Genomic DNA, 14,202 nt, shown 5'->3' with positions numbered 1-14,202 from the left:
ATGTGGGATCATCCCAGACAAGGGCTCGAACCCGCGTCCCCTGCGTTCGCAGGCAGACTCTCAACCACTGCGCCACCAGGGAAGCCCTATCTATGGTCTTTTAGAGAACAAAAACACACACCTTGAGACCTACTGCATAGCACAGGGAATTCTGCTCAATATTATGTAACAACCTAAATGGGAAAAGAATTTGAAAAAGAATAGATCCATGTATATGTGTAACTGAATCACTTTGCTGTACACCTGAAACTATCACAACTTTGTTAATCAACTATACTCCAATATAAAATAAAAAGTTAAAAAAAACACATACACTTTGAGAAAGGTAGTGACGCTTGTAAGCTCCGAGGGTTTCTTCTTAAATCTAGACAGGATGTTTTCTTTGATGGAGAGGTAAAGGAAAAAAACTGCATGAGCCCGCACATTCTGATCCATGCATCCTTTATTCCGTGACCAACCGCTGTGTCGCATCCAAGCAACAGTACACAAACTGGCAATCAACCGCAATCCAGCTGTACAACAATCTGAGGCTTACAGTACATTTAAGGCTTTTAAATTTGGAAAAAAAAAATTTTTTTTAATAAAACCAAAGAACCCAAACCCCCAACCAACACAAGTAGTGTAGCAATTTTAAGCATCTGACACTTCTGATGCTTACTGGCGCAACTCCAGTGTCAAAACCCAAATAACTCCTAAACTAAAAAGATTAGTTGAGTGAAATTTTAATTACATAAATTTTTCAAAGCATAAACTTGTAATTCTTTGTCTTGGAAATGTTATAAAATTTTTTAATAGCAAAACATAGGAATAAAAACGTATTAACAAAATGTATTCAATCATTTACATTACAAACAAGGAATCTGCAGTTCATTGTTGTGGCCTGACAAAAGAAAACTACCCATTAAGAATCTATGCACAATGTAATTGCATATATGTACAGTACTTTAAAAAAGCCTACAAGGAGGACTTTACAGAAGGAAGGTCGGCTAGGTTCTTTGTTAGACCAACCAGACGATCAAAATATTAAAACTCTGTGGACTAGTAATAAATTTACACTTAAAAAAAAACCCCAGTTTCCTTTTAAGAATATTCCAGTTATATTCATATGGTTCCAGTTGATGAAGTCGTTCATGATAGTTCCAGTAAATTACCCTTTAATTGATTTGTTTGGGGGAAAGATCGGAGTGTGAACAAAAATTAACGAAGGAATTTTCATCACGATGGTTTCCAGTTACACTATCACAGCTTCACAAATGGATTGGACCCATGAATCTAGTGGCTGAAAGAGAGCTGCAGCTCACATACTGAGAACACGGGTGGAGAGAGGCTGAGTCCTGCATAAATGAATCCTACGTGGTGGGTAAGGAATAGAAAGGGGTGTGAGCATCTTTTACAGCAGGAGAAAACGGTCCCCCCACTCAGCTCTCATTCCCATTCTGCAAGGCGATGAAGCTGGGAATCACAACTGTTCAGTTTGACATGATGTGTGAGTTAGTAGAACCTCTGGATATGAAAGACCGAGATGCCCTCAGCTCTTTGAGTAGGACGCCTGAAAAGCTGGGCACTTCCTCGTGGTTATCCCGCCATGACAGCTATCCAGTTAAAGCATGTGCAAAACCGAGGATTCCTGTGTTCACAGTAGATGAGGTAAAATCAAGTCATCTTCTTCAGGAATTAGGAAGTTCGTGAGATATGAACTGTTTTAGCCTTTCTAGGTATTGTGCATAAAGCTCTATGTCATTATGGCCAGCCCCTTCGACCCAGAGGGGCTCCACGGCCCGGGGACAGCGCTCGTACATGGCCAGGCCATGGGAGAAATCGATGACCTCGTCCTCTGTACCGTGAATGACCAACACGGGAGAGGTAACTTTAGATATCTTGTCAATGCTGCAAGACAGGAAAGGGGGAGGGGGAGAAAAAGGGCTCCTTTAGTTATGCTCACAGATGACAGACATCACACTTAATGGAACCGAGTCGGTGTCCACAGGCAAGGGAGGTAAGCACGCGAGGGTGTTTTCCCCCCTCACTTTTCTAGTAATTCACTTTTTAAAAAGTTAATTTTGCATTTTGCAATAATTCTGGATTTACAGGAAAGGTACAAGGATAACACAGAGCTCCTATCCACCCCAACCCCTTTCCCGTAAGGCCAACACCACACGTTACCAATAGTACATTGCTCAAAACCGAAAACCAGCGTCGGTACGTCACCAAACTCCAGACTTTATTTGGATTTCATGAGTTTTTCCACTGAAGTTTTTCCACTTTCCATGAAGTTTTTCTGTTCCAAGATCCAACTGAGAATACCACACTGCATTTAGCCACATTGTGTTTCTGTCAAAGTATTTTATTAAAAACAGAACTCCTAAATGTCGTCAGACTAGCAATCCAGTAACGAATATTTCTGATATATTCATATTTTGGAGAGAGGATTTTTTTTTTTAAATAAACAAGCTAGACCTTAACATACCAGAATGGACGTCTCTTTTGAAATCTGAGCACTGAATCCACAGCCACTCAAGTTTTCAGGACTCTTTCCGTGTAAGCCACCTTCAGCATCGATTAACAAGATCCTCAGAAACCTCATTTCATAGAAACAAATACCTCATTTGAAAATAAAAACCATACTAGTTAGCTTGAAAACTTAATGTACAACATCTAGATTGAATTCTGAATGATTTCTGACTGTTTACAAAAATCAAAGCTACCCACAAAGGATGAATATTTGGGCATCTCCAAAAGAATGTGCTGCAGACTCTGAGAGCGTTTCCCAAAGAGGAATTAAGAAGACTGTAAACCTCGTTGGGCTGCATGTGTAGGCAACTTCTCTGACAGTGGTAACTGTCATTTCACCTGCAAACACATGGAGGCAGGCGACCCTCTGTCCATTCTGGCCTCCTGCCAGAGGCCCCCTTTACTGTTGACTTTCTGTATCTGATCCTAGCCAAAGTTACAGAGGGATCAAATTGGTACTACCCGTAGGGATCATTTTGTTAAAAGTCATAGCTAACATTTACTCAGCATTGACCACAGCCAGGTGCTTTGCACTTCACATACAAAACCGCATTGCATCTCCAATGAGCCACAGTGAAAGAGGAAGGACCATCTCTGCTAAACCAAGGAGGTAACTGAAGCTTGGAGAGATCATTAAAGGACAGACATGAGGCTGTGGTGATAGTACAGAGCTCTGACATCCATTACACATTCCAAAGATCTACAAACAGCTGTCACAGAGCCTTATTAACAACTCAGGAAGTTGCCGGTCACCTCAAGACATCCGGGAAGACTGCAAAATTTCATCAGCCATGTCATTTGCCAAGATCAGGGCCACTGTGGAAGGGGTCAATTTTGCAGATCAGGAATCTTGTTTAGAAATCTACTTTCCTCTTATATTTAAATTTTAAAGTGACTTCTAAGAATGCAATAGTCCAGTTATATTCCATTTAAAAATCTATTTACTGACAGCTCCATGCTGCATGAGTTAGGAGACTCTGCAACCTGGAGGATGGATGTACCTGAGGTTAAATGCCACCATCTGATTCTAAATGTAAAGGAGGTAAAAGAAAATTAAACCACCAACCAAATAATAATCAGGACTCCTTATCTCTATTTTTTTAATACTAAAAAAGAAATGGGAAAGTGCCTTCCTTTAAAGACAGGGGCAGGGACTTCCCTGGTGGCGCAGTGGTTAAGAATCTGCCTGCCAATGCAGGGGACATGGGTTTGAGCCCTGCTCCGGGAAGATTCCAAATGCGGTGGAGAAACTAAGCCCATGAGCCACAACTACTGAGCCCGTGTGCCACAAACTACTGAAGCCCGTGTGCCTAGTGCCCACAACAAGAGAGGTCACCGCAGTGAGAAGCCCGTGTGCCTAGTGCCCACAACGAGAGGTCACCGCAATGAGAAGCCCGTGTGCCTAGTGCCCACAACAAGAGAGGTCACCGCAACGAGAAGCCCACGCACCACAATGAAGAGCAGCCCCCACTCGCCGCAACTAGAGAAAGCCCACGCGCAGCAACGAAGACCCAACACAGCCAGAAATAAATAAATTAAATTAATAAATTTTTTTTAAAAAGAGAGAGAGAGGGACACAGAGGCAAGTGTGCATTTGGTAGCAATGGACACCGTAAGAAAACATTCCCCAAATTCAATTAATGATGAAAGTCCATGTGACTGTTAATGGTTTGAAATCTATCATATTAATACTTTATGGTACTGAAAAGGATGAATGGCCTTTTCTGGCTGTTTCCACTCACCAACCTTAATTAAGCAGCTTAAATCGCTTAGCTTTCTAAGCCTCAGTTTCCTAACTATAAAATGAGTCTTGTGAGATAAGAGGCGTGAAATGTTTAGCCGTGGACTGGCAGATCAGACAAACCCAGTAAAGACTAGTTGCTGGTTTCCTATTAATGAATAAGCTATAATTAGTTGTCGTGGCTGTACTTTAAGGTATATGCTAATTTAAGAGTCAGGGGGAAAACCGATTCATTTTGTTGCCAGGGTAACTCCTAGCATAGCTTCCCGCAAACATGCTAAATATGTCCCTTTCAACAAACTGGCCTCTCAATACCCATTCAGCGCAAATAAGGCCACATTTGAGTCGCACATGGGCCCTACTTAGCATTCTCAGCCACGCCACTGGAAATTTGCAGTTCGTTCAACTTTCCCATGAAGCTGAACTTCATTGAACCTGGTACAGGGTGCACAGAAATGAAGTTCACCCAAGGTGTTAAGAGAAAGTTTCTTCTTGTGAAACAGGCCAGTCTGTGGAACAGATGTTTATGTAACCAAATGATGTTCTTTTTCTCTCCCAGCAATAACAGAATGACAGCAATGAATGGGTCAATCAAAATCCGAAAACTGTACATTCTTCTGTTGAGGCTTTTTCTACAGTGTGGCCGTGTGAGTCCTGTTGTCAGAACCTCGGCCCGTTTAGCAACGTACCATGGGCAAATAGGTTTTAGTAAATACTTTCCTCAGCTTTGATTTTAAAAAACAAGCAGAAGTTTTCAGAGAGGTATTCAAGAAAGCAGTGTGCTCGCTGCTTTTGCATGTATATACAGCTGCCCGTTTTTCTTCCTTCTATCAGGGGACTAGAAAACGGCAGGGACTGGGGTGGCAGGGGCTCTGCTGCCCCTGGGGCGCCGGCAGGAGGGGGGCCGGCTGTGGGCTCTCATGCACATGCTTCCAGCGGAGGGTGCCGGCCCCTCTGCAGGGGAGGGGGTCTTCAGGGACAAGTGGGCGGCAGGAGGAATGAGTGGTCGCACTGGCCTGGGGCGGTGGGGAGGGGAGGGAAAGACCATCCACTTACACGGTCCCTGCAGCCCATTACCAGCTTGCAAATAGCTCACGTCACTTTTTCTCTTACCTATCGGCCTGACTGAAAACGTAACAGAAATTTCAAAATTGGGGATGCTTGCGGTTTTTCTTTGAGTGTCTAGACCACTGCTAATGGCCTCATCACAGATTCTGCATTTAGCTCTCGTGATTCAACAATACATGTCCATCTGAGCGAATGAAAGAACACTGAACTAGATGTTCCTTTAAGACATGTGGGCACTTTTTTTTTATCCTGCACATCCAGCTAAACCAGTTAATCCTGGATATCGGTACAAGCAAGGTCCTTATACATCATCTGGTAGATTGTTTTTACAAATGAGTCCAGCCCAGAGGACCAGGTTTCCGGCTGGTGTACATGTCATATCCACCCCCACGTTCCCTGAGGAGCGCAGCACAGGGGCTGACGTCCGGCTGCATTCAGGAGACATTTATTAGTAGCCCACAATTAACGGTGGCATCTGATGTGAAGTTGGGTCACTGGACGCCTTAGCACTTGTTGGACAGGAGTGAGCTTACCTGGGGAAAGCATCAAAGCAGTACGTTTTCCTGGTATCGGGAAAAGCCACGCGCAATCCAGACATCAGAGGCGAATGGAGAATTACGGCTGCACACTCGTACCTGGAGGCCAGGTCTACCGTGGGGACAGTCCCGATGCTCTGACCATACAGGATGATGTTCTCGGGGCTTACGCCATACCTGGAGAAATCAGAGGGCACGGGCCGTTAGCTGATGTGTGAAAGAAAGAGAGAGTGAGACCAACAGCACAGTATCATGAGCTCACGAAACTCCCACACCTGCCAGTTTAGAACCACATCATCTCACGGGTACCCTATAGCTGAAGATGGATGTGAACGCCACAAAAATGTTAGGGGCCTATCTCAGGACTAAGTGACTGAGATTCTGTCCTCGACAATTTTTGCAAAAATAATGAACACGACATTTTTTTCTGGAAATTAACTATATGAGTGCATCATAAACTTTATTTCAGTGTTCCCAGAGTCATTTCATTTCCTACTCTCCCCTCCTGAGTTTCTTTGACCATCCTAAATGTATTTCTGAAATAAAAACAGAAGCGTGTTTGCTAGATCATAATGAGAGTCCTTGAAGTGAAGTTTTAATAAAATACCAAAGAAATGAACATTTATCATCAGGAAAAGGTACTGGGAGACAATTAAAGGCAAATATATTTTCTATAGCCTCTCCTTGGGGTTTAACTCTTCCGAGTCTTTCAATCCATCAACGGTCTCCCCCTCCGCTGTCTGCCAAGGTTTAGTTGGGTAAACAGCTGTGTGGAATACAGGCTTCATCTCCTGGCCTGCCTGGCAGCCTGGTGTGCAGACAACTCAGCTGTGGGTGTGGGCTGTGAGCAAAGGTGACAGGGACAACCTGCAGGTCATAACTTTAAACGGAAGGCTCCATGCCCTCCCCTTCCCGTTGGTGGGGAGGAGACGTGATGGTGAGCTACCCTGGCCCAAGCAGAAGGACAAGCACCCCAGATGTGATGGAGGAACAAAACAGACGAATCCCAGGAAAACAGGTACGCTACATATGAACCTACAAAGGATATCCAGAATATATAAAGAGTACGTAGAAATAAAGAAGAAAAAGACAGACAAAAGAAATGAAGACATATCGCAGAAAAGAAAACATGATGCCTAGTAAACACGTAAAAAGATGTGATGCTCGGGCTTCCCCGGTGGCGCAGTGGTTAAGAATCCGCCTGCCGATGCAGGGGACACAGGTTTAGGCCCTGGTCCGGGAAGATCCCACATGCCGTGGAGCATGCGCCACAACTGCTGAGCCTACGCTCTGGAGCCCGTGAGCCACAACTACCAAGCCCGCTGTGCCACAACTGGTGAGGCCCACGCACCTGGAGCCCATGCTCTGCAATAGGAGAGGCCACCGCAGTGAGAAGCCCGTGCACCTCAACAAAGAGTAGCCCCCGCTCGCCGCGACTGGAGAAAGCCCATGCGCAGCAATGAAGACCCAAGGCAGCCAAAAATAAATAATGATAAATAAAAAAATAAAAAAAACTTTAAAAAAAAGATGTGATGCTCAACCTCGTTAGTATGTGAACATGCAAATTAAATCCACAATTTATTGTTTTACAGCTAAAAGAAAGGCAAAAACTAAAAAGTCAGACAATGTCAAGGGATATAGCAAGGACATGGAAAAGTGGAAGTCTGTGACATTGCTGCAGGAATATAAATTGGTATGAGCCCTTGGGAAGATAATGTGATATTATCTGGTGAAGTTGAAGGCTATAACCCAACGATTCCAACTTCTTTGCATAAATACCCACTGTAGTTTACAGGGCAGTAGGACGTGCTTTCTTTTCTTTCTTTTTTTTTGCTGGGTAATGTAGTTTATTATTATTACATTATTATTTTTAATTGAAGTAGTTGATTTATAATGTGCCAACTTCTACTATACAGCAAAGTGACTCAGTTATACGCATATACATTTTCTTTTTAATTTTTAAAAAATCTTTATTTATTTATTTTTGGCTGCATTGGGTCCTCATTGCTGTGCTTGGGCTTTCTCTAGTTGCGGCGAGCGGGAGCTACTCTTCCTTGCAACGCACGTCCTTCTCATTGCAGCGGCTTCTCTTGCTGCGGAGCACGGGGTCTAGGTGCACGGGCTTCAGGAGTTGTGGCTCACGGGCTCTAGAGCACAGGCTCAAGTAGTTGTGGCACGTGGGCTTAGTTGCTCCGCAGCATGTGGGATCTTCCCGGACCAGGGCTCGAACCCGTGTCCCCTGCATTGGCAGGCAGATTCTCAACCACTGCACCACCAGGGAAATCCTATACATTCTTTTTTTTAAATACACTTTTCCATTTTATCCCTAGGACATGCTTTCTGATAACAGCCTTCAGTGAAAAGAACTGTCAGTCTAGAGCTGAGCCGGGTGGCAGGATTTCACTGAGCTGCCTCCCCCTCAGGCTCCCTCAAACTTCACAGGAAAATGGGGGCCCTTAGGAAGGAATCTGGGGAGGGAATGGCTATTTCTGGCTGGTAAGTGCTGTTCTGTGCTTTATAGAGAGGCGACATCTGGGCTGTGCCGAGAGGGGCGGATAGGAGCTGAACACGTGGGGATAAAAAGGACCGTCAGTAAGCAGCATGAAGTCACACAGGGCCGGGGTGGAGTCCAGGGAGCAGCTTGGGGGGCTGGAGGGCTGAGGTGAGGCTGGGCAGGCCATCAGGGGGAAGATAAGGAGGTAGAGCTTGTCCTGGAGGAGGTGAGGGGCCACTGGAGATGTTCAGGTCAAGGGAACAGGAACAAGGCTGTGCTTCGTGAAGATTCATCTCCCTGCAGCATGCAGGGCATGACAGAGCATAAAAAGGGACCAGGGAGATAGGTAAGGGACTATTAAGAATCCTACAGGGAACAGGAAACAGGAATGTAAAAATCGAAGACAAACCAACCAACAAAAAAGAGATGCTCTCTCCTCCCCAGACGCAGGTAGGAAATCACCTGCTCAGAACGAGGAGGCACCCTCTCTTTCTAAAGGGAAGTTTCTGTGTGGCCCCAGCCCTTTGAACTTTGACACCATCTAATACAACTGTGCCTGTGGAGGGGGGTCCCAAGATGCACGTCTTGTCTGACGTTCTTGCCTGGGCTTCATTTCAGTTGGAAGAACAGGTTATTAAAAAATGGTTGGGCTTCCCTGGTGGCGCAGTGGTTGAGAGTCCGCCTGCCGATGCGGGGGACACGGGTTTGTGCCCCGGTCCGGGAGGATCGCACATGCCGCGGAGCGGCTGGGCCCGTGAGCCATGGCCGCTGAGCCTGCGCGTCCGGAGCCTGTGCTCCGCAACGGGAGAGGCCACAACAGTGAGAGGCCCGCGTACCGCAAAAAAAAAAATAAAGGTCAGCAAAAGGAGTTTTGATGGAAGGTTTGAGGAAGGAACTCATGTCTGCAGCATTCTGTGCCTTAAATCCCTATGTCAGAGACCATAGCTTTTAAAACATAAATCCCTTCAATCAGGATGAAATGATGAGAGATGTGAGAAACGAACGCTGTTCTAGTGCATCAGCAGGCCATCACCCAGGGTGATGCTTTTTACTGGAGGAAAGTTACCCCAGGGACCTCCCTCCACTGTAACTGCCACGGAATTCCTTCTTTGATGGACTAGGAGGTCCATTTCAGTCGAATTTAACTGAGAGTTCAAAGTCCCTTGGAGGGGGAAGTATAAATAAGATTAGGGGGCTTCCCTGGTGGCACAGTGGTTGAGAGTCCGCCTGCCGATGCAGGGGACACGGGTTCGTGCCCCGGTCCGGGAAGATCCCACATGCCGCGGAGTGGCTGGGCCCGTGAGCCATGGCCACTGAGCCTGCGCATCCGGAGCCTGTGCTCCGCAACGGGAGAGGCCACAATGGGAGAGGCCCGCGTACCACAAAAAAATTAAAAATAAAATAAGATTAGGGGTCTCCTTCTCCCCCCACAATTTGCATCAAAAGTAGGCTATGACATCCCAAAGCACGAGGGCCATGGGATGCTGCATGCGGTGGGGTGTGGGGGTCACAAGGCACCTGAAGGTAAGAGCACCTCCAAACCACACATGTGAAGTGTAGGCTCTTTCCACAGTGGCCGTCCCGTGGCAGGATATTGTGCTATTAATGATAAACAAATAGATCATAAATCAAAAAAGGAAGAGGAAGAGGAAAATGAAAACTGAATGTAGTTATTGAAGGACAGAGGATTAAGAGATGATTAATACTAAAAATCAAAAATAAAGCAGAAGACTTCCGTATTGAAATGGCATCAGACTCGCCCTTACCTTCTTTGATCAAATTTGCGGAATGATGAGAATCACATAGGATAACCTATCCCACTAATGAGTACTATTGTTATAGTCAAACCTATTTTCTCAGCATCTTTTTTTTTTAACATCTTTATTGGAGTATAATTGCTGTATAACAAAGTGAATCAGCTATGTGCATACATATATGCCCATATCCCCTCCCTCTTGCATCTCCCTCCTACCCTCCCTATCCCACCCCTCTAGGTGGTCACAAAGCACCGAGCTGATCTCCCTGTGCTATGCGCTGCTTCCCACTAGCTATCTATTTTACACTTGGTAGTGTATATATGTCCATGCCACTCTCTCACTTCGTCCCAGCTTACCCTTCCCCCTCTCCATGTCCTCAAGTCCATTCCCTACATCTGCGTCTTTATTCCCGTCCTGCCCCTAGGTTCTTCAGAACCTTTTTTTTTTTAGATTCCATATATATGTGTTAGCATATGGTATTTGTTTTTCTCTTTCTGACTTCACTCTGTATGACAGACTCTAGGTCCATCCACCTCACTACAAATAACTTCATTTCATTTCTTATTATGGCTGAGTAATATTCCATTGTATATATGTACCACATCTTCTTTATCCATTCATCTGTCGATGGACACTTAGGTTGCCTCCATGTCCTGGCTATTGTAAATAGTGCTGCAATGAACACTGTGGTACATGACTCTTTTTGAATTATGGTTTTCTCAGGGTATATGCCCAGTAGTGGGATTGCTGGGTCATATGGTAGTTCTATTTTTAGTTTTTTAAGGAACCTCCATACTGTTCTCCATAGTGGCTGTATCAGTTTACATTCCCACCAACAGTGTAAGAGGGTTCCCTTTTCTCCACACCCTCTCCAGCATTGATTGTTTGTAGATTTTTTTTTTTTGCGGTACACAGGCCTCTCACTGCTGTGGCCTCTCCCGCTGCAGAGCACAGGCTCCGGACGCGCAGGCCCAGCGGCCATGGCTCACGGGCCCAGCCGCTCCGCCGCATGTGGGATCTTCCCGGAATGGGGCACAAACCCGCGTCCCCTGCATCGGCAGGCGGACTCTCAACCACTGCGCCACCAGGGAAGCCCTTGTTTGTAGATTTTTTGATGATGGCCATTCTGACGGGTGTTTTTCTCAGTATCTTGATACTGTGTTTTATATCCTGCTCCATGGACCTTGGGGGCCACATTGAATAAGTAAAGGAGGAATGGGCACAGACTGAAGGAGCAGAGGTGGGTGTGTGGTTACTGGAACAGCCTTTTCTCTTGAGGGCCCTGAATCTGTCCATCCTCTGAGATCATGATCTTGAAACGCCTTATGGAGAAGCCTGAGTATTTCACTGAAGGACCCTCAGCTTTCAGCTTTCCACTCACAGGCACCAGGACACACCCAGTACCAATCTCAACAAATTCCACCTTTGACACACAGACATTCGTAGCCTTAATGACAACAGACACTTTGCAACTCGACGTTTTCACTGGAAAACTTCATCACGTAAAACAGTAGCCATTAAATAGGGGAAAATATGACAACTGGCATGACATTAAAATAAAGAACATCCGGTCATCAGAAGACATCAGTAAGAAAGTAAAAAGGCAAGTGGGAAAGGATATTTGCCACACATATAACCAACAAAGGGCTCACATCTACAAAATATAAAGAATACATCAGTGGGGGAAAAAATGACCAAATACAGAAAAGCAGCATTTTACAAAATGGGCATTTCATAAAAGAAGAAATCTAAATGGCAGGGAGGGAAGAAAGGGAGGGAGGGAGGGAGGGAAACTCAACTTCATTAGTAAAAACGAAATGAAATTTCACCGATGAAAACCACAATGTGATACTAACAAAAATTTAAAAGTTGACAATATCAAGTATTGACAAAAATGTGACCACAGGAGCTTTCATTCACTCCTGATGGGGTTGTTAAGTTGATAGAAGCCCTTTACAAAAAGTAAAAGTGAAGACATAATAACACGTACCCAGTGACCTAGCAATTCTACTCCCAGGTATATTCACACAGATTAGAAATGTCTTCAAGACCATTTGTGAGCGGTTGGAGACAACCCTTAAGGGGTGTCAACAGCAGGGCGGATAAGTGGATGGGGGTGAAGTCGTGCCACAGAATATCATAGGGCAACGATGATGAATCTTAAAGGCTTGCTGTTAATCGGAAGAGGCAGACACAAGAGAACACATGCTATACAACACCATGTGCAGAAAACTTAAACCCACCCAAATTAAACTTCACTGTCTAGGGATACTTAACTGAAAGAAAAGCAAGGAAGTGAAGCCCTAAAAACCAGGATAGCGGTTAAGGATGGGGGAGGGGAACGGGTTATGGCTGGGAAGAAGCATGTCATTTTGGGGGGGCTTATGGATCGCTGGTTATAGTCTATGTCTTTTTTTTTTTTTTTTTTTGGCTATGCCACTCGGCATGCCGGATCCTATCCTAGTTCCCTGACCAGGGCTCGAACCCTTGCCCCCTGCAGTGGGAGCATGGAGTCTTAACCACTGGACCGCCAGGGAAGTCCCTATAGTCTGTGTCTTGTCACGAGTGTTTCTTTTACAGTTCATTAAGCCGGATATGTACATCTTATGAACATTTCTATCTGGCTACTTCTATCTGTTATATTTCGCAACAAAAAATATTTTTTAAAAGTTCACCAGATATTTCAGATATGGAGACAACCCTCCTCAAAACTGTTACAACTCATGATAGATTTTGTGCTAAAAACAAATCTCCTAAGGAAACATGAGGCCATTAAAAATTATGCCTCAAGAGCTAATGTGGGGAAAACTCATGTTGAAATATTCCATAAAAAGCAGCCTACAAAAAACAGGGTCACAATTATGTTCCTTCCAACAAAATCTATATATGGAAAAGGGACTTGAGTGTAATATATTAAAATGATAATAATGGTAATGTTTCTTCTTTCAAATTTTCATTTCTAATTCGGGTAATTATTAGGTAGTGATTTGGTAAAATAAATAAATAAAGGAAACGGTATTGCCGGACCTTTTTGCATGGAGTCAGCAAGCTTTCTTTACAGTGTCTGTATTTAAAAGGCTTTGAAAACTGTAACATGCTAGTGAAGTGTTCAGATTTGTCAGTATTACATTGAGGACTTTCCCACTGTTTTTCCCTGTTTATTGGACTGTTTATTATACTGTCTGACAACACATGAGATGCCTGGGAGGTGGGGGATGGGGCTAATTCTTTGAAGGTATGGAAGATTTTCGGGAAAACTCTAAGAGGCCTCTGTTCCAACACCCACCGCTTGCACATGAGGATGTTGAAGTGGAGGGTCCTTTTCATGGTACCACTAGGGTGTTGTTTTTGACCAAAAAAAAGCTAGAAGACTGATGACCTCTATACCAATGGTTCCAAAATGAGAGGTATCTGAATTTCTTGGGACTTTTTAAAAATGTAAATTCCCCTTACTTAGAGATCTTCCATACGTAGAAATTCCAGCGGGTTTGTGGATTCCTCAAACTAACCATTGTTTGATACTGAGTAAAAAGGGTCAGACCAGATCCTATAGACCTTTTACCTCTCAAATTCAATTAAAAGATAAAGGATAAAAAGAGAGATGGTAAATGGAATCTATTACTAAGTCTGTGTGAAATACAGGGCATTTAAAGATCACAGCTTTTCACAAAAGAGCAGGATTAAGTGCAAAGTATTTTCTTCAAAAACATCAACAATCCCAAAGTCCAAAACCTTTATCCTAAAGTAAAACGGATGTTAAACCCTCCCAACCTGGAACAGGACAGTTTTGTAGCAGGCAGACATGACACGTAGGCAGGCAGGATTTTCTGCATTTTTACTTAGAATTTGCTATTTTCGGGTACGACGATAGCAAAACATTAAAAGTGATTTCTTCTCGCTCGTACCACCTTTGTGGGCAAGATACAGAGACGGGAGGAACGGCAGCATCGGCCTACAATGTTTTCTTCAACGCGTCCAATCCGCAAGGCAGGCTTTTACAAGTAAACTTCCGCATTGCTCAGCTACAAACACACCAGTCGCTGGGTGGATGACTTCAATCGGGAGACAAGGATGCCGTCCCTCCCGTCCTACGCC

General features: G+C 44.5%; 1 protein-coding gene across 1 annotated transcript; it reads right to left on the bottom strand.

The window, feature by feature from the left end:
* Positions 1 to 424: 424 nt before the first annotated feature.
* LOC112398282 (abhydrolase domain containing 17C, depalmitoylase) lies at positions 425 to 13,434 on the bottom strand. The gene is made up of 3 exons (XM_024742735.1): positions 13,394 to 13,434; positions 5,854 to 6,033; positions 425 to 1,887 (listed from the first exon to the last, which is right to left on the bottom strand). The coding sequence occupies exons 1-3, from the start codon at positions 13,432 to 13,434 to the stop codon at positions 1,668 to 1,670; spliced, it is 441 nt and encodes a 146-aa protein (XP_024598503.1). The 3' UTR covers positions 425 to 1,667.
* Positions 13,435 to 14,202: the final 768 nt, after the last annotated feature.

This window comes from Neophocaena asiaeorientalis, unplaced genomic scaffold (genome assembly GCF_003031525.2).
Source record: "Neophocaena asiaeorientalis asiaeorientalis breed wild unplaced genomic scaffold, Neophocaena_asiaeorientalis_V1.1 scaffold155, whole genome shotgun sequence".
Taxonomy (NCBI): domain Eukaryota; kingdom Metazoa; phylum Chordata; class Mammalia; order Artiodactyla; family Phocoenidae; genus Neophocaena; species Neophocaena asiaeorientalis.
Note: the sequence above shows the minus strand (reverse complement) of the source record. Positions and strands in the feature narration are given on the sequence as shown.

What these genes read in the sequence shown, in the direction of transcription:
- LOC112398282 (XM_024742735.1), bottom strand. Translation starts at nt 13,434, where the DNA reads ATGAAAAGGACCCTCCACTTCAACATCCTCATGTGCAAGCG. An exon ending in AACATCCTCATGTGCAAGCG is followed by an intron (nt 6,034 to 13,393) that starts GTGGGTGTTGGA and finishes TGATTTCTCCAG; the next exon opens with GTATGGCGTAAGCCCCGAGA. An exon ending in TGCTTTGATGCTTTCCCCAG is followed by an intron (nt 1,888 to 5,853) that starts GTAAGCTCACTC and finishes CCTGTCTTGCAG; the next exon opens with CATTGACAAGATATCTAAAG.